Raw genomic sequence first — 18278 nt, forward strand, 5'->3', positions numbered from 1 at the left:
TCGTTTTGTCATGTCAACAGTACAGGGGACAGGAATATATATAAATACCCATCACTTACATGATATGATGAGCAAAATGGAGGTGGAAATTGTGGTTTGAAATAAGAGGTTTGAACAATAATGTTTTGGTGTACAATTGTATGATATATCGTGTTCTATTCTGTTAGAACTTGATTGGGTTCGGATAGTGTTGTTTTGAGGGTTTAATTTTCCGCCACTCTTGTTTTAATTCACACACCCCACCATGCACCTTGCCTCACCATTGAGCGCCCCCCCCCCCCCCCCCCCCTCATTTCCCCATCCCTATGCCCCCGCATTTCCCCATCCCTATGCCCCCGCACCACCCCCTTTTCCACATCGATCTTGTCACTGTCAGCGATTGCAAACAGTTTTTGGTCAACACAAACCCTCCCATGGCAATTTTAATTGTTTGTTGTCTTATATAATTGTTCAATGTTTACCTGGTTGACTTTTATTCCTCAGCTTCTGACTCTGAGTATGAAGGACATCCTTTATTGTTCAATACTTTGACACAGTTACAGAAAATGTACAGTTTTGATCGTGCATGCATGGCCGGCTCTGACTTATATCTATATCTATATATACATATATATACGGCTTGTCTGTGTCTGTCTGTCTGTCTGTGTATCTGTCTGTGCGCGATGCACGGCCAAAGTTCTCGATGGATCTGCTTCAAATTTGGTGGGCATATTCAGGTAGACCCGGGACACGACACAACCTGGTCGATATTTCAACACGTGCTCTCAGCGCGCAGCGCGGAACCGATTTTGGTTCCACCTCAGCTATTTTGGTTCCACCTCAGCTACCCGGGCCCCCATACCGACACACCATAGCCGCTACACCACATCACAACGCCAAAGTTCTCGGTGGATCTTTTTCAAATTTGGACACCGTATTCAGCTACACCCCGGACACAATATCATCGATGAGATATTTCAACACGTGCTCTCAGCGCGCAGCGCTGAACTCATTTTCGTTTTTGTGTTCATTTCACCATTATAAGTAACTCTTCCTTATCTTCTCCAGTGTTTGGCGTTTATCTCCCTTCCTTCGTGTGGCTTTCCCGTTCAGTTCTAAGTTACTATTACTATTTTTAGAATGTCACTGCGCTGTCCACTGCGCTGTCCACAACGCTTCCCTTGCACCCGTAAGTTGTTCTTACTGTCAAAGTGAAAAGGTCGAATCAATTTATAGCCACGCGAAAAATACACTCTCACCTATCTCTATATATTTATAGATACAGATATGCATATATATATACGGCTTCTCTGTGTGTGTGGGTGTTTGTGTGTGTGTGTGGGCAAAAACCTGTGTATTGTAGAGTTCTGTTTGTGATGTGGTCTAGCGGCTTTTGTCTGTCTGTGTATGTTCTGGCATGTGAGAAGCCACAGCAGATAATATAGGGCCAAGAAATAAGCTCTAAAATTCTCAATCCCGTGTGACAGGACTTCGCCTTCAAAGGTGATTGTGGTGAACCGCCACGCTCTCTGTCTCGCGCCGTTCACCCCAAATTCCCGTTTCTGAGTAACTATTTTTAGAATGTCACTGCGCTGTCCAGAACGCTTCCCTTGCACCCGTAAGTTGTTCTTACTGTCAAAGTGAAAAGGTCGAATCAATTTATAGCCACGCGAAAAATACACTCTCACCTATCTCTATATATTTATAGATATAGATATACATATATATATATATTGTCTGTCTGTATGTTCTGGCATTTGAGAAGCCACAACAGATAATATAGGGCTAAGAAATAAGCTCTAAAATTCTCAATCCCGTTTGACAGGACTTCGCCTGCAGAGGTGATTGTGATGAACCGCCACGCTGTCTGTCTCTGTCTCGCGATTCACCCCGGCGAAGCCGGGTATTCCTCTAGTACATATATATACGGCTTGTCTGTGTCTGTCTGTCTGTCTGTCGGTCACTTCGCGATGCACGGCCAAAGTTCTCGATGGATCTGCTTCAAATTTGGTGGGCATATTCAGGTAGACCCAAAACACAATCTGCTCGATGAAAATTATCAACACGTGCTCTCAGCGCACAGCGCTGAACCGATTTTGGTTTTTCTGTACATCCATTCCCAGTAACTCTTCCTTATCTTCTCCAGTGTTTTGCGCGTTTATCTCCCTTCCTTCGTACGGTGCGCCATCAAAGCCGAGTATTCGGCTCTACTTATTCCCTGCAAAGCCGGGTACCCGGCGAAGCGGGTATACATCTAGTATATATATATATTCATCTCACATGCGTTAATTCTGCCAGTGATTTGACTATAAATCTTGAGAAAACCTTGTGAAAAAAAAATGTAAAACTTTGCTTTGTTCATTTTGGAAATGGAAGTGACAACAATTTAGACAAGCCAATCAGTTACTATCCACATTTTTCTGTTGTGTATCTTAATTGTTTGTCGATCCTCTTTAAGTTGAAGGACCAATGGGTCAACGTTGTGAATGAGTTGTTTTCTCCGTACCAAAACTTCCAATAAATGTAACCTTTCCTTTTTTAATTCATAAATTTCTGGGATTATTTATATTGTGCAGATGGTTATATCGCCTGTGCTGTGGTGATCACATTTCTGATGGACTGAAAGAAGACAATCATCATGGAGCCAGTCAAGCAACACATAGTTCTGGAAGATCGCCATATTCTGGACAAATGGCTTGGAATTGGTTCTGAAGAAGGCCTGACAGCTGATCATGACATTGCACAATTTCTTATTTCTTTGTGAGTATAGTATTCACCTGTTTAAAAGTACAGTGGACCCCCCTCTTTTAAGGATACATTATGACGCCTTTGGTAAAACGCAAAAGTACATGTACAGTGGTACCTGCGATGTACATGCATGCACACACAATTGATCCACAAAGACAAACACACCCGCACTGCTCTCTCTCTCTCTCTCTCTCTCTCTCTCTCTCTCTCTCTCTCTCTCTCTCTCTCTCTCTCATTATGCATTTATATGTGCACTCATTATGTATTCGTATCTCTTGTTATTATTTTGTTTCTCTCTCTCTCTCTCTCTCTCTCTCTCTCTCTCTCTCTCTCTCTCTCTCTCTCTCTCTCTCTCTCACTTTATCTATAAAGTATATCATGGCGAAGTGCCCAACTATATTCAGGACCTATTTCACAGAGTCACCGAAAGGTACGGGTCTATCAATTTTCTACCACCAATACCCAGGATTGATCTGTTCAAAACTAGTCAAGCCTTCTCTGGCACTATGGTGTGGAACTCCATTCCGTCTGTAATAAGATCATTAACCTCACTAAAGAGTTTTAAACAAGCTCTGCATAATCATTTTATGTCTACCTAGATGGCTATACTAGTCTTAACACGTGCAAGTAGCTGTCAACAATTGGCAAAGCTTTATGAATTACACAAATATGTTCTTTATTATATGTATTATGTGGAATTTATGTTGCGATTTTCCATCATCACTTCATCATCATCATCATCATCATCATCATCATCATAATTATCATTTGCACCATATAATCATTATTAGCATTAGTGTAAACGTTGGTATCGTGTGAATTTTACCGTCGATCACTTTCCATGTGTTAACATGTTGCATGTTTCGCTTTCGATTTGTATGTTGCTTACTTTGCCATTTTATTGTTTATGTTTATTTGCTTGTTTGCTTACTTGTCGATTGTTTGCTGGTTCGTTCGTTTACTTTGTTTATTTGTCATGTTGCTTTACTTGTTTATCATTTATTAGATATTTGTATTAGAAGTAAGGACCGGTTGTAAGAAAAGGCGTCGCCTTAAACCTCTATCCTTGAAAAATAAAGTTCCATCATCATCATCATCATCTCTCTCTCTCTCTCTCTCTCTCTCTCTCTCTCTCTCTCTCTCTCTCTCTCTCTCTCTCTCTTCACGCTCCACCTCCTTTCAAACACATTTACTACATTTTGCTTTTTATTTTCCCTTACTCAAATGTTTTGTTGCTCATGGTTTTCCTAGATTAAGATTTTGTGATAAATTCTAGATCCTTTTTCAGGTATTGGAGATGAATTCAGCTCCTCTGGTTAATTAATTCTAAAGTCCTCTTTCAGGTATTCCAGTAATTCTTCAAGAAAAGACGACACACAGCCGTCCAAATGTCGCTGCCATCAATGCCATACTCCTCTCACTCTCTACTGCACCACCTGCCATCTTCTCTTCCCTGACGCTCCGCATTCTCTGCAGACTCTACCCCCGCTTCAAGCTTTACCCCCCGCTTCCCTGCCCCCCACTCTTGAACGTGCTTCTTCCTCATTGGTGTACTTGCAGTCTCTACCATCGCACAATGCTCTGAGTGAGTTCAATAATATCGACAAAGACGTTGATTCAAAGCTGTCTCTGGTGTCGCTGATTCAGGCTCATGAAAAGTCAGCTCAGGCAGTCCGCAATGGCACAGCTTTGCAGGAAAGCCAAGGAGGGGTTGGAGGTGACTGTTCATCTGAAGCAGAGGATGTCACATTGGTTCACTTTGACGTGGAGAAGGTTGAACCTGCCAGCTCAGAGACGACGTCCATTCATGATGCCTCATCGCAGAGTCAGAACAGCCAGAGTGAGCCTTCAAGAGCAGGAAAACCGCAAGAAAGCAGAACTTTTAACAAAGCTGGTTCAGGACAGAAAAAGAAGTTTGCAGCAAAACCAGTTGTCTGTAGTTCTCGTGTGGAAAAGAAAAAGAGAAAAAGAGGGAGGCCGAGGAAAACATCATCCGAACAAGGAGGCGAGGGACTTGAAAACCACAAGAGCCTCAAAATCAGTTTGACCAGATGCGACACTGCTAAACGAGGCAAACAGGTAAAACACATGAAAGAAACCAAAGCTCACGTCTGTACTCACTGTCACAGGAGCTATGATACACAAGAGTTGCTTCAGGCTCACTTGAGGTGCAATCACGGACCTTTTGTGTGCGCCAAGTGCGGTAAAAGCTACGAGGTTTACATATCCTACGACTGGCACATCCGAACAACCAGCTGCAGGCCAGACAACAGTTTTGAGTGTGATCTCTGCGGTTTCGTCTACAGATTGGAGCGAAACCTCCTTCGTCACAAGAGGAAAATGCACTCTGATAACACATCCCTCCAGTGTAAGAAATGTGGTAAGCTTTGCCCCACCATGAATAACCTCCGCAATCACATCAAGAAGCACGCTAGGGATGTCAGCGGGAACCAGTGCGAGTACTGTGGGGTGACCATAAAAAGCAAAGAGAGTATGAAAAGCCACATCAACATGCACAGAGGAGAGAAGCCGTATCCTTGCTCCAAGTGTGACAAGAGTTTCCGCAGCACCTCGCTGAGGTCTCAGCACATGACCGGTCATCATGCGGCCATCGAAAAGCCTTTCCGCTGCGACCAGTGCGACAGAGGATTCATCAAAGCAGAAACCCTCAAGTTTCACATGTACAGTCACACTGGGGAAAAACCCTACAAGTGCACAATCTGTCCTTCGGTTTTCGCACGGAAGGATTATCTCAACAAGCATATGAGGACACATACAGGCGAGAGGCCGTACAAGTGCCGTAGCTGTGATGCCAAGTTTGCATACCCCAACACCCTGAAAGCTCACTTGTTGAAATACCACGGGGGAGTGAACAAATATCCAAAGCAAGAGAACGTTCCGATTGTTCTGTCGGAGCCGGAACCAGCGAAGATGGAACAGCCTCAGACTCAGAGTCAAAGATTTGTGTTTCTCCAGCCAGGGATGTTGCTTCCTACTGTGCCATCTGTACCTGATTCACCTTGAGTCATTAGGTTTGTAACCGGCACGGTTGGCCTAGTGGTAAGGCGTCTGCCCCGTGATCGGGAGGTCGTGGGTTCGAACCCCGGCCGGGTCATACCTAAGACTTTAAAATTGGCAATCTAGTGGCTGCTCCGCCTGGCGTCTGGCATTATGGGGTTAGTGCTAGGACTGGTTGGTCCGGTGTCAGCTTCATGACTGGGTGAGATTTGTAAACAGGAATCGCTTGACAAGTGGCCCCCTTCATCCCCCCCTTCCTCGTCCTGATATGGCTCTGCGTAGTCGGCTGGACGTTAAGCAACAAATAAACAAACAAACAAACAAAGACTGGGTGAGACATGAAGCCTGTGCTGCGACTTCTGTCTTGTGTGTGGCGCACGTTAAATGTCAAAGCAGCACCACCCTGATATGGCCCTTCGTGGCCGGCTGGGCGTTAAGCAAACAAACAAACAAACAAACAAAATTAGGTTTGTACAGTGGATCCCATCTTGTAAGACCTCCATAATTATATCTGCAAAAATCAGGCTTACACAGGAGGGAGTCTCAAAATGGGGGTACATTTTCAGAGGCTATGAACAGAAAATCAGGCTTACACAGGAGGGAGTCTCAAAATGGGGGTACATTTTCAGATGTTATGAACAGAAAATCTGGTACAAAAGAGTCTTAAATCATCGGGTCTTAAAGGGAGGGTTCCACTGAAACAAAATCAGAGCAAAAGATTACCAGCAGTGCTGTTTATGTACTTATATAACTATATAATTACTGTATAGACCTGCAATGCATGTGTGTTGGGGGGGGGGGGGGGGGTTGAGAATGCATGCATATATATATATATATGCATGTGTGTGTGTGTGTGTGTGAATTCATATTAACAATATATACCTGTGTGTGTTCTAGTGCCAATAATACCCCCGCGGGTTAGGGGGAAGAATTTACCCGATGCTCCCCAGCATGTCGTAAGAGGCGACTAACGGATTCTGTTTCTCCTTTTACCCTTGTTAAGTGTTTCTTGTATAGAATATAGTCAATGTTTGAAAAGATTTTAGTCAAGCAGTATGTAAGACCTTTGTACTGGAAACTTGCATTCTCCCAGTAAGGTAATATATATATTGTACTACGTTGCAAGCCCCTGGAGCAATTTTTGTATTAGTGCTTTTGTGAACAAGAAACAATTAACAAGTGGCTCTATCCCATCTCACCCCCCTCCCCCCTCCCCCCTCCCCCCTCCCCTTTCCCCGTCGCGATATAACCTTCGTGGTTGAAAACGACGTTAAACACCAAATAAAGAAAGAAAGAAAGAAAGTGCCAATAATGTGATGAATTATTATCAAATTTATGGATGTTGCCTTAAACTTAAAGCTATTTAAGACTGTTATTGCCTTGCCAGACTGTTTTGTTTATTGATGAGTCAAGGGGTAAACGGATGATTGTGTACACTGTTTGCAATATGATTGTTCATGTGATTCACAGGGTTTCTTTTCATTCTGAATTGATGGTCTATCTTAAATTCTAAAAGATTAACATATGTTAACATATTTGTCTCTTTCTTGATATTCTGTGCTTGCATTTACGCAGTAAGTTTTGTATTCTTATTTGTTGTGTTGCTTTCAAAACTTACTTGTACTGCAGGCAGGTGCTTCTCTGATATTCAGTCAGCATAGCAAAGATACGTAACTCTGCTTTGACATCCTACATGGCACTGATACAGTTAGCTCCCTTCCATCATCCTGGTTTTCTCGCCCGGAGATCTTGATAAGGCTTACAAAGGTAAGACTTAGTCAGGATAGATAAAAACAAACTTTAAAAGAAATAAAAATAACCCAACTACCGACCTTAATTTGATTTTGCCCTTGTCATTGGACACGAACATTTTTTTCTGGGGGGAGGGGGTGGTCCTGGCGCTTAATATTCATACTGTTGTACCACATTTTAAAACTGTTAGAATACACTGAGAAAACCGTGCTCTTATAGGGAGTATATTCCTGACGTAGTGAAAAGGTACTCTGAAAAAGCAGACTGCTTAAAGGTCCTTGTCTACATTTTTATACCGAAATCGCCATTTGACCATTAAAATGCAGAGTCTATTATCTACAATTATCAACAATACACCCCCTTTCGATCAGGAAAGACGAAGCCAGTGTAGCCGTTTGAAAATTCATTGTAGTATTCCAGCGTAGTACTCATAGTAGGATATCCTTATTTGGAAAATGCCAAGCGCAAAACTCCTCTCAAATCCCGTGCATTTCATGCGTTTAAAAAAAGCGTGGACAGCGCCCCAGTGTCAAACTGTTGCTGCCCTTGTTTGGGCGTGGCTATAAGCATAGTGACATGAATTTGATTGGTCAGTATTTTTAGGCAAAGCACATGTTCTCAGCAAACAGAAAACAAAATATTGGAAGCGTGAGTCACGCTACTCAAAAATATAATCTTTTTTTACATATTTTTTTTTTCTATAACTTTTTTCCCCATGGTTCATTCATCATCTGACATACATTTTTAGCGAAATCTAACCATAAGATTATTGAAAAAAAAGCAAAAATGTAGACGACCACCTTTAAGAAAGGGAGTTCTACAGTATTTAGAAAGCACTTAATTGATGTGTTCATTCTTTCTTTGATTTCCTGACAAATATTCATAGCTGACAGTGAACTGGGTTGTTTTTTTATCGGATATATACACAAAGAGAATACATTGTACTGCATGGCTTGCTGTGTCTTATCAGATTTACAAAAATGTTTTTTTTTAATATTCTAATTCGGTTTATCCCACGTACTGTACTTGTATGTCTTTTGCTCCAAATGTCCCTCAGTCAGAGCGCCAAAATTGAAGACCCATCTAATGGAACATCGATCTCTTCCAAAGCCTCGTACAATCTTTAGCGTCAAAGCAAAATGACGTCGATTCGGCACTGGCGTAAAGCGTACTGGCGTGTACGTTCTCATAATTCTTCTGGGGGAAACAGCAAGAGCAAAAGTGTTTCCAGAATGACGTTTGTCTCCGTGACTTTGTCATCATGAGCAGTGGAAAATTAGGTCCCTGCATGACTAGTTTGACACGATCTTATTTACATGATATACCCACTAGTGAAGTGAACAATATTGTTATGTCATGGGTGGTATCTTTCATGATGTAGTATACATGAATTTTATCCTTCTGTATTTAGAGTGCAAACTCACGATGAAAATTGATCTGGAGCAAATAGTGCCTGTTGCATAATATTTTCAAAGGCACTTCTCAAAATGTTCAAGGCAAATGAAAGGCACATATAATGAAGTAACAACAATAAAAGTATGTGACAAAATAAAATCCAGATCAAAACTGTTAGGTCTCCACCACTTTTAGTGTTTTTGCCCTTAAGGCTTACACTTGAGCAAAGTGATGTCAGGAGCGGCTTTGATTTGTTATTGATACACATAATTGGGTGAACATTTTAGGAATTGAGGCAGAGGTGTTTCTGTAGATCACAATCAGCGCCTCCACTGAACGGCTCATAGTTTACATGTTATCTGGAGAAAAAAATGTTTTTTGTGTTTATTGTTGTGTTTTTCAAAAAAAACCACCAATTTTTATTCAGATTTCATTGTTTAGGCTGTGTATAGGTTGACATGTTCTGTTGCAGGCCAGTTTTTGTAAAACCTTGAGCTGTGTTCCTTTTTGTTTATTTGTTAAAGGCACAGTAAGCCTCCTGTAAACCATCACAGATACTGTCAGGCTTTTACACACAGTACAAACACCCTTTCATTTAAACACTCACCGCTTGAGAACATCATAGGTGCCCTCCGTAAAGAGCGGGCAACTTTCAAAGAATTTATTTTTGCGTGGTTTGTCTTACCCCTAAGCCATCGTGAACCCGTGTGATCCAGTTTCCTTTTTTTCACAATTTCAATTTAGTTGTCAGTTTGTGATTTCAATGCGACTCGCTGTAAGCTTATCTGCAATAGCACGTTATTGTGTACCTCTGAATCTAAAACGCCAAAAACGGCTGCGAACTAGAGCGGTGGCGGTTGAAGTTCAGAGGAACTGGCGCTAGGCACAACCGTCGTCTGCTACGAGAAAGACGATCTGCGTGACACGTTTCCGGGCTTTTCTTTTTTCAAACTTTCAACATTTCGAATTGTACTGATCTTGTCTTGATAAAAAAAAGAATTCTTTTGTGATTTAAGAATGTTTGTGTGACAAGCTGTCAATATATTATTTACATTTTAAAAGTTAGATTGTCGATGTCCGTTCGCATATTAAACGAAAATAAATTCTTTGAAAATGTCTCACTCTCGACAGAAAGCAGCCAGGATGTTCCCGTTCGGTGAGCGTTCCAATGGAAGTATGCTTGCACTGTGTGTTGAGGCTCGGGGAGCTCAGTGATGGTTTACGGGAGGCTTACTGTGCCTTTAACTGTTTTGAAGAAATTATTTCAGTGCTTGCTGATGTCAAGTTTTACCTTTGGATGCCTTAGGTGTTGTTGTTTTTGTGTTTTGGGTTCCACATTTCTCTTTATTTGAAATCATTTTTAAGTGTCACTGGTTTTGCCAAGAAATGAGTTAACAATTAGCTTTTGATGTAAAAGCAAGTACTCTAACAAGACTTACGGTTGGATTCTTACAGCTGAATGTTGGTGCTCTGTGTGTGTGTGAGTGTGTGTGTGTGTGTGTGTTTGCATGCATAAGTACATGTACACCTACATGTATGTATTAATGATTCATCCTGGCTCTCACAGCAACCGAACATGTATGATCATCTATCACGGACACAACCTGCATGGTCAAATGTTTGATTTTATGCGGAAGGAAGTTCCCTTTAACCTTTGCCGGATGCCGCTTTTGACTACACACGCCCAACGATGCGGGTTTGTCTGAACCCATACATTTGAAAGAGGGTTTTTACCGTTTATTTCTCTAACGACGGGGTGGGTTCAGGGAAACCCACAGCGCTACTTCAGTGGGTGCATCGAGTTTCTCCCTTCACCGACTTCTTGCAGCGATGGCAGAATCCGGGTGTGAGCGCGAGTTGGAGCTGGCACTCCAAGACATGAAGTAAGTCATTACTGTGTAGCCAAAAGCTAGCTAAGGCTGAGACTGTTCCGTAACTTGCCTTGAGAAACAAGAAAAGAACAGGAACAGAAGGAATACCACTTCAGGCATGGGAAGAATTCGCCAAAACCTGCTAAAGGTGGTATGCCACAGAAGAAGAATCTTCAAACCGGAAGCCGATGCTCCCTCGGGAAGGTAACGGGATGTCATCTCCACCACAGCTTCAAGCATAACTTGAGCGTTGACAGAAGTCCCGACCGTGTCTCCTCACTGACCACAGCTGAACTTCAGACTGGTCTAGCAAAGGACACTGACCGAAGTCATCAAAAGTAGAGGCGAAAAGATGCACGAAATAACCGGAAACCGGAAATCCGTGTACCCGGAAATCGTCCTGACTCCTCCCTTGACTTATGAGGAAAAGGGTAAGTCAAGCGACCATCCGCCCCAATGTTGTGCCTGCCCCGAAAATGGCCCAAACGGAGCCAGAAGTGGAACAGGAACAGAAGGAATGCCACTCCCAGGATGTGCTAGCTTAGCCCGCACCTATGAGAGGTGGAAAACCACTGGGGGAGAATGTGCGAACCGGAAGGAGAAGTCATCCTCCTTCGCGGAACGGAAATAAGCCATCGCCGACGGGGCAACCAAAAACGGAAGCCGCCGAAACCGATGCACCCTCAGGAAAATAACGGGATGAAACCTCCGCCTTAGCTTCAAGTAAAAAACTTTAGCATGAACGGAAATCCCGACTGTGTCTCTTCACTGACCACAGACTGAACTTCAGAATGGGCTAGTGGAGGACAATGACCGAAGTCAACAACCCAGAGGCGGAAGGATACACGGAATAACCGGAAAACCGGAAACCCGTGTCTCCGGAAATCGACCTGACTCGTCCCTTGACTAAGAGGAAAAGGGCAAGTAGAGCGATCATCCGCCACCATACCTGGATGAGCGGAAGTCACAACACCCTCCAGGTGAAGTAAAGACTGCCCCGGCTGAAGCACAGAGTGCATGAAAGCCGACCACTGTTGCTCCCTCTCTGGCCTCCAAAGTGAAGCGCCAGGAAAAGGGACAGCGTATCCAGCCGAAGCCGGAAATGCAGCCACCGAAACCACAGAATGCGGAAACGAAGACTGCATAGACTGAGGCCGAAAGCCATAAATCCCGGAGGCCAGTCTGCGGTCCGTCCCGTCACCGCCACCGTAGAGTACGCGTGTAGGAGGACCTATGTTTCCGGTGAGAACCAGAAACGCAGCCGCTAAACCCGCGAAATGCGGAAACGAAGGCTGCATAGACTGAGGCCGGAAGCGATAAAGCCCAGAGGCCAGTCTGAAAAATACACGGAATAACCGGAAACCGGAAACCCGTGCCTCCAGAAATCGACCTGACTCGTCCCTTGACTAAGAGGAAAAGGGTAAGTAGAGCGATCATCCGAACCGCCGGACATGGATGAGCGGAAGTCCCGGCTGCAGCACAGAGTGCACGAAAGCCGACCGCTGTTGCTCCCTCTCTGGCCTCCAAAATAAAGCGCCAGAAAAAGGGACAGCGTATCCAGCCGAAGCCGGAAAACGCAGCCGCCGAAACCGCAAAATGCGGAAACGAAGACTGCATAGACTGAGGCCGAAAGCCATAAAGCACAGAGGCCAGTCTGCGGTCCGTCCCGTCACCGCCACCGTAGAGTACGCGTGTAGGAGGACCTATGTTTCCGGTGAGAACCAGAAACGCAGCCGCTAAACCCGCGAAATGCGGAAACGAAGGCTGCATAGACTGAGGCCGGAAGCGATAAAGCCCAGAGGCCAGTCTGAAAAATACACGGAATAACCGGAAACCGGAAACCCGTGCCTCCGGAAATCAACCTGACTCGTCCCTTGACTAAGAGGAAAAGGGTAAGTAGAGCGATCATCCGAACCGCCGGACATGGATGAGCGGAAGTCCCGGCTGCAGCACAGAGTGCACGAAAGCCGACCGCTGTTGCTCCCTCTCTGGCCTCCAAAATAAAGCGCCAGAAAAAGGGACAGCGTATCCAACCGAAGCCGGAAAACGCAGCCGCCGAAACCGCAAAATGCGGAAACGAAGACTGCATAGACTGAGGCCGAAAGCCATAAAGCACAGAGGCCAGTCTGCGGTCCGTCCAGTCGCCGCCGCCATAGCGTACTGGTGTAGGAGGACCTAATCTTCTGGCGAAGTCGGAAGACGCAGCCGCCGAAACCGCGGAAAGCGGAAAAGAAGACTGCATAGACTGAGGCCAGAAGCCATAAAGCCCGGAGGCCAGTCTGGGGTCCATCCAGTCACCGCCGCCGTAGCGTACGTGTGTAGGTGGACCTATGTTTCCAGTGAAAACCGGAAACGCAGCCGCCGAAACCGCGGAATGCGGAAACGACAACTGCATAGACTGAGGCCGGAAGCCATAAAGCCCGAAGGCCAGTCTGTGGTCCATCCAGTCACGCCGCCGCAGCGTACACGTGTAGGAGGACCTAAGCTTCCGGTGAAAACTGGAAACGCGGCGGCCGAAAAAACGGCTACCGCTACTGTTCTGCAAAGTCCGCGCCCTCATGGGGAAAGTCGGTATTGTCAGAACAGGAGAATGCAGGGAGTGACCCTGCCCCATAGAACTGTCTCCCAGAAGGGAGTGTCCAGACGCCTTACGTGGGCTATAGGACCAGTTCGACTTACCGGTAAAGCCACCAGCGGAAGCGGCAACCGACAAGACAGGAACCTGCTCCTCGGAACCGGAAGGCACCAACAAGGAAGTCAGGAAACGAACATCCCCCACGGCCGGAAGCATGACGCTGCAGAACGCCGTGGAGCGCTGCCTCTTCTCTCACCTCAAATTCCGAAACTCTGGAACTAAAGATTTCAAGAGAGAGAACACCAAAGCCCCCTCCAAAAGAGGGAGACGCAGAAACAACAAACGTGACAGACTGCGAATAAACACTGTTCCGCCGCTTTGGTAATTATGGGTGTAGCAGAACTCGCGCCGTCGGCAGAGGGATAGTTACAATCACTACTCTTTAACAAGTATGGGTTTGCGTGAACCCAGGAAGCACGGCAAAGGTTAAAATGTCTACTTGAATGGAAAAAGAAGAATGACAAAAAGTATGACAGTAGTGATAAACAGCTCTTCTATACAACTAGTTCCATAAAAAAAAAAGCCCCAATTAAGCGCTTTACAGTTGCAGAAATACTCTGTGTGAGTGTGTTTGATTGTTTGTATGAGTGTGACATTCGCCGAGACACACAAGTACATAGGTAGGTATGCAGCTATAAGGCATGTTGACGGACAGTCAGCCCGATAGATACATCAGTGTACACACATAAACATACCATTCACACATAACAAACACAGCAATAACCAACAACAACTAAGTTCAGTTCAGTATGCCCCAGTTTGGGATTTTATAGCATTGATATGATACTTTAGGCCAAACAAAAATGTAGGTTGGTTTAGGGTAACGTGACCCAAAAAGATAGGGTCGGTAGGTCGGCTTTTTTTTTTTTAAATTGTTAAAGATTTAGTCGAGTTTAAAGGAGGTTACTTCCCTTAGTCTCGGTATGGTTCGCAAAATGTGCCAAATGTTTGTTTGTTTCTTGAGAAATGAAAAAAAAGTTTTAGGGTCGGCGGGAAATAATAGGGTTGGTCGGGTTACCCTAAACCAACATAAATTTTTGTTTGGCCTTAGCATGCATTTTGTTGCAACAACAAATAATCAGCATTGCAAGAAAAGCCACAAGAATACACACCGCTGTTTTATTTCACTAATGCATAAATAAAGTTACCTAAATAAATAAAGTCTGCTGGACCTTAAAACATAACCTCCGACGGTGGCAGATAGTCTTCAGTAATCTTTAATTTTAGCGTTGTAAATTCAAATCAAGTTGCATTCCGAGTAAACATTTCGTACACAAATGTTACTCCCCTGACGAATAAACGAATAAATTACTTCACCCTAACACGAGCAATTTAACTTCCCATGCCAGGTGTACGAAATTTATACTCCCTTGTCCCCTGTTAGTCTTGGTGGTGGACGGGGTGGAGGGAGGGTAGCGCGACATTCGTTTGCGCGAGATCACATTACTGATTGGCATTATCCCTTCGCCCGCATCCCATTTTAGCGTACGAGATTTTTACTGGAAGTAAAAAAAAAATGGGGAGTAACTTGAAAATTTCGTGAAGGGAGTAATTTTTTCGTGCCTTGGGGAGTTCTTTTCTCGTACGAAAAATTTACTCGGAGTAAGAATTTTGTACGAAATATTTACTCCGGAGTGAATTTTTCGTGGAGTAAAAATTTCGTGTTACACCGGGGAGTATACTGTCTTGCATTAAGTGAGACAAGCTTTATTCTACACATGCTCCTTGTCCACGTGTTTCAGACAGTGACACCCCTCGCTGGTGACTGGCCAATACTCGTCACGTGGGAAAGTTTGACTCAGACTCAAGAGTATCAAATTTCACTCTTTCACAACCCGCACAAACCTTCTCTATTTCGTCGTCTATTTCAATATCCAAACATAAATACAAATTAATGTGGTATGTGGATCCGTTCCCGAGCATGCTGTAGTAGCGGATCCATTACATTTCACTGTTGACAACTCTCACTCATTACAAGGTAAGTCGCACACTGACTGTCTTACCAATAGTATTGTTTTAAACAAGAGAGAGAGAGAGAGAGAGAGGATAGACAGAGAAGAGACACCGAGGGAGAGAGAGGGTACCGGGTGTGTGTTTGTGTGTGTGTGCGTGTGTGTGTGTGCGCGTGAGTGCGCGCGCGCGCGCGCGCGTGTGTGTGTGCGTGTGTGTGTGTGTCATGTAAAATATGCTAAGACTTTGAATTTGAGAGTGGGGAGGAAAGAAGGCATACATTGTGCTACGTGTATTTGCAAAAAAAGGAAAACATCCGAAGTGCAGTGCACTGCGAAAAAAACCACAACAGGTCAGAGTTAAAAGAACAGGTATCTTATCAAACTCCGAAAATGCACGGTTAAACCTCAATAATTAAAAATAAAATCTGCTAGCTGGCCACAAAAGAGGTCAGAGATAAAAGGTACACTGTGAGACTCTTAGACTATGAGATCCTCGACTTGAACACTGTTTGTGAACGACCAATATCACTTTAGTTGGGAAATGTATCATCATCAAGACGCCATATAGTATCAGCCGCAATCAAAAACATGAAAATGTTGTCCTGCCCGCATTCTTTAAATGAAACTATAACAACTCTTACAATCACTGTAGCCAGAGAGCTGACTTTTCTCAAATCGCCGTTTAAGTCAATAAAAGAAATCGAGAGCAGGGCTACCCGCGTTTGACTGAGACTTTGTCTTGTCTTGTCTTGTCTTGTCTTGGCTTGTTTTGTCTCACCCAGCGTTGACTGACCGGTCCTGTCCTATCTTGTCTTGTTTTTTTTTTTCTCGCCTTGTCTTAAAATTGTCATAATTATGCTGTCTTGTCTTGAGATCTGTGTGTCTGACAGTGTTTTTGTTTTCCCTTTTTCTGTTCTAGTCGTTACTTTGTGAACATTCCTACGAGTCTTTCAATGGACGATTTTCGAAAATAACTCCGTCGAGTTTGTATGGGTTGTGAGAGAGTGAACATGAATACCCTAGCTTTTCCTCGGACAAATTAATTCACACGTGTTTCCGACACACCCCTCCCTTGTGATTAGCCCCTCCAATGTTTGTCAGAGTCAAAACAAGGGTATTCATTTGTTCACATTCCATACAAACCCGACAGAATTTGTCTGTCGATGTGAGTATTCATGTTATTTTATAGAGTAGGTCGGGGCAAGCAGAGGATGAAAGAAACACATTCTCTGTTATAAAATGTTTACCTTACCTTATCATACCTTATCTGACCTGACCTGACCTGACCTGAGCTGACCGTACCTAGCCTTACCTAACCTTACCTTGCCTTACCTCATACCATCTCATCTGATTCTGCCTCTGCGTCAGTCTCAGTGTTCGTGTAACTTAATTAGGTATTGGAAAAAAAAATATGTCTTTGTTCCATCACACGTAGTGAACATGATTTTCGCAAGGCTTCCAATTAAAAACAAATTGTACTTATTTCAGAAAATAACGTAACTCCGTCTACCTGTTATGAGTTGTTGAACAGTAGCTTTTCCTTGGAAAGACCGAGGCAAACAAACCCATGACATTGTAAACCATGATCACTAGCGAGCGGCGTGTCTCCACACGTGCTCGACGATCTGTGCAGAAAGGGGAGGTGGGGGGGGGGGGGGAGGCGCGATCAAATCGTCAATGAAATTGAATAGTCAGGTCCGATATGCGTACTCTCGAACGAGAAGAGTGTTATATTGATCCGGTGTCACGAACTGAAAACTAACTCTGCCTGAACAATCCTTTTCATTGCGGTCAATGCGCATGCGCTAACATGGGGAGATTAATCAGGTCGTGAGGCAAACCCTAACCGGCCTAACCCTTACCCTAACCCTTACCCTAACCCTAACCCTAATCCTAACCCTAACTCTAACCCATGGTTCGTTCGGTCAAAGGGTCGCATTTTTTAAGTCCAAGATTCAGTGGCGCATGCGCATTGAGAAGGATTGTTCAGCAGAGGTTTCAGTTCGTGACACTGACAGTACTGAAAACACAAATGACAGCTAATGGACACAAGGATGTCAGTCGTTTCGTGTAACTTCACTGGCACAGGTCGCCAACTAAACTTCGCCAAAACATTATTGCGACAAATGTCGCACTCCAATTAAAGCATTCATCCCCGTATCATTTCATTCAAACTTTCTATGTCATTTAAGGCCGCTAAGCTAAATAAAACAATATGTTCTGGGTAGATGATTGACTTACTTGACTTTCTTTTCGTATGTACACGTTGCAAAGTTTCGCCTACTTGTGATTTTTCGTCGTTTTTTAATTCGTCCCTTCCGTTTGTGTCCGGTCGATTTAAGGTGTACCCTTATTTAAGCGACCGTCACGTGATCCTTGTAAAATACATTTTTAACCCAAAAGGAGATCCACACAGTCAAGTGAACGGCCTCAACTGACATAGAAAGTTTGAATTAAATGACACGGGTAATATAACTTTAATTTGAGTGCGAAACTTGTTGCAATAATTTGTTGGCGAAGTTTACATATGGAAATACGCCGATCGCTAATGATTACATGTCCTACTCAATATAAAATGCCACGCGTTTTTGTTTTTTTGGCCTCAGTGTATATTTTCACCAAATGAGCGACTGTTCGACAACACATAACAACTTTACAAAGTTATTTCTATATATTAGCATATACCTGAAAATGTGAAGAGTAGGAAGGCCACAAAGAACGCAGATTTGACAAGCATCGTCGACGTCTGTTTCTGATAATCTTCGTTACACGGTCGCGACTGTGGAGTGCATTTATTCCGAGCTCAAAATGAACGAAAATGCTTTTTATAGTATTTTTGCTCTCGAAAGCACTGACGTTTAAAGGAGCTATCTATCCTTCTTTCTGCCTCTATTTCTTTCTTTCTATCCTTCTTTCTCTCTTCTTATG

At 43.8% G+C, this 18278-nt stretch overlaps 1 protein-coding gene across 1 annotated transcript; it reads left to right on the forward strand.

Moving 5' to 3' along the window:
- The first annotated feature begins 2555 nt into the window (after positions 1–2555).
- On the forward strand, positions 2556–5954 carry LOC138975844 (zinc finger protein 25-like). Its single transcript, XM_070348605.1, has 2 exons — positions 2556–2739; positions 4071–5954. Exons 1-2 carry the CDS (start codon positions 2618–2620, stop codon positions 5749–5751), a joined length of 1803 nt encoding a protein of 600 aa, XP_070204706.1. The 5' UTR covers positions 2556–2617; the 3' UTR covers positions 5752–5954.
- The last annotated feature ends 12324 nt before the right edge of the window (positions 5955–18278 follow it).

The sequence above is a fragment of the Littorina saxatilis genome, linkage group LG9 (assembly GCF_037325665.1).
Source record: "Littorina saxatilis isolate snail1 linkage group LG9, US_GU_Lsax_2.0, whole genome shotgun sequence".
Classification (NCBI taxonomy): domain Eukaryota; kingdom Metazoa; phylum Mollusca; class Gastropoda; order Littorinimorpha; family Littorinidae; genus Littorina; species Littorina saxatilis.

Coding starts and splice junctions, on each gene's coding strand:
- LOC138975844 (XM_070348605.1), top strand. CDS start 2,618: ATGGAGCCAGTCAAGCAACACATAGTTCTGGAAGATCGCCATATTCTG. Junction 2,740..4,070: donor GCACAATTTCTTATTTCTTT/GTGAGTATAGTA, acceptor GTCCTCTTTCAG/GTATTCCAGTAATTCTTCAA.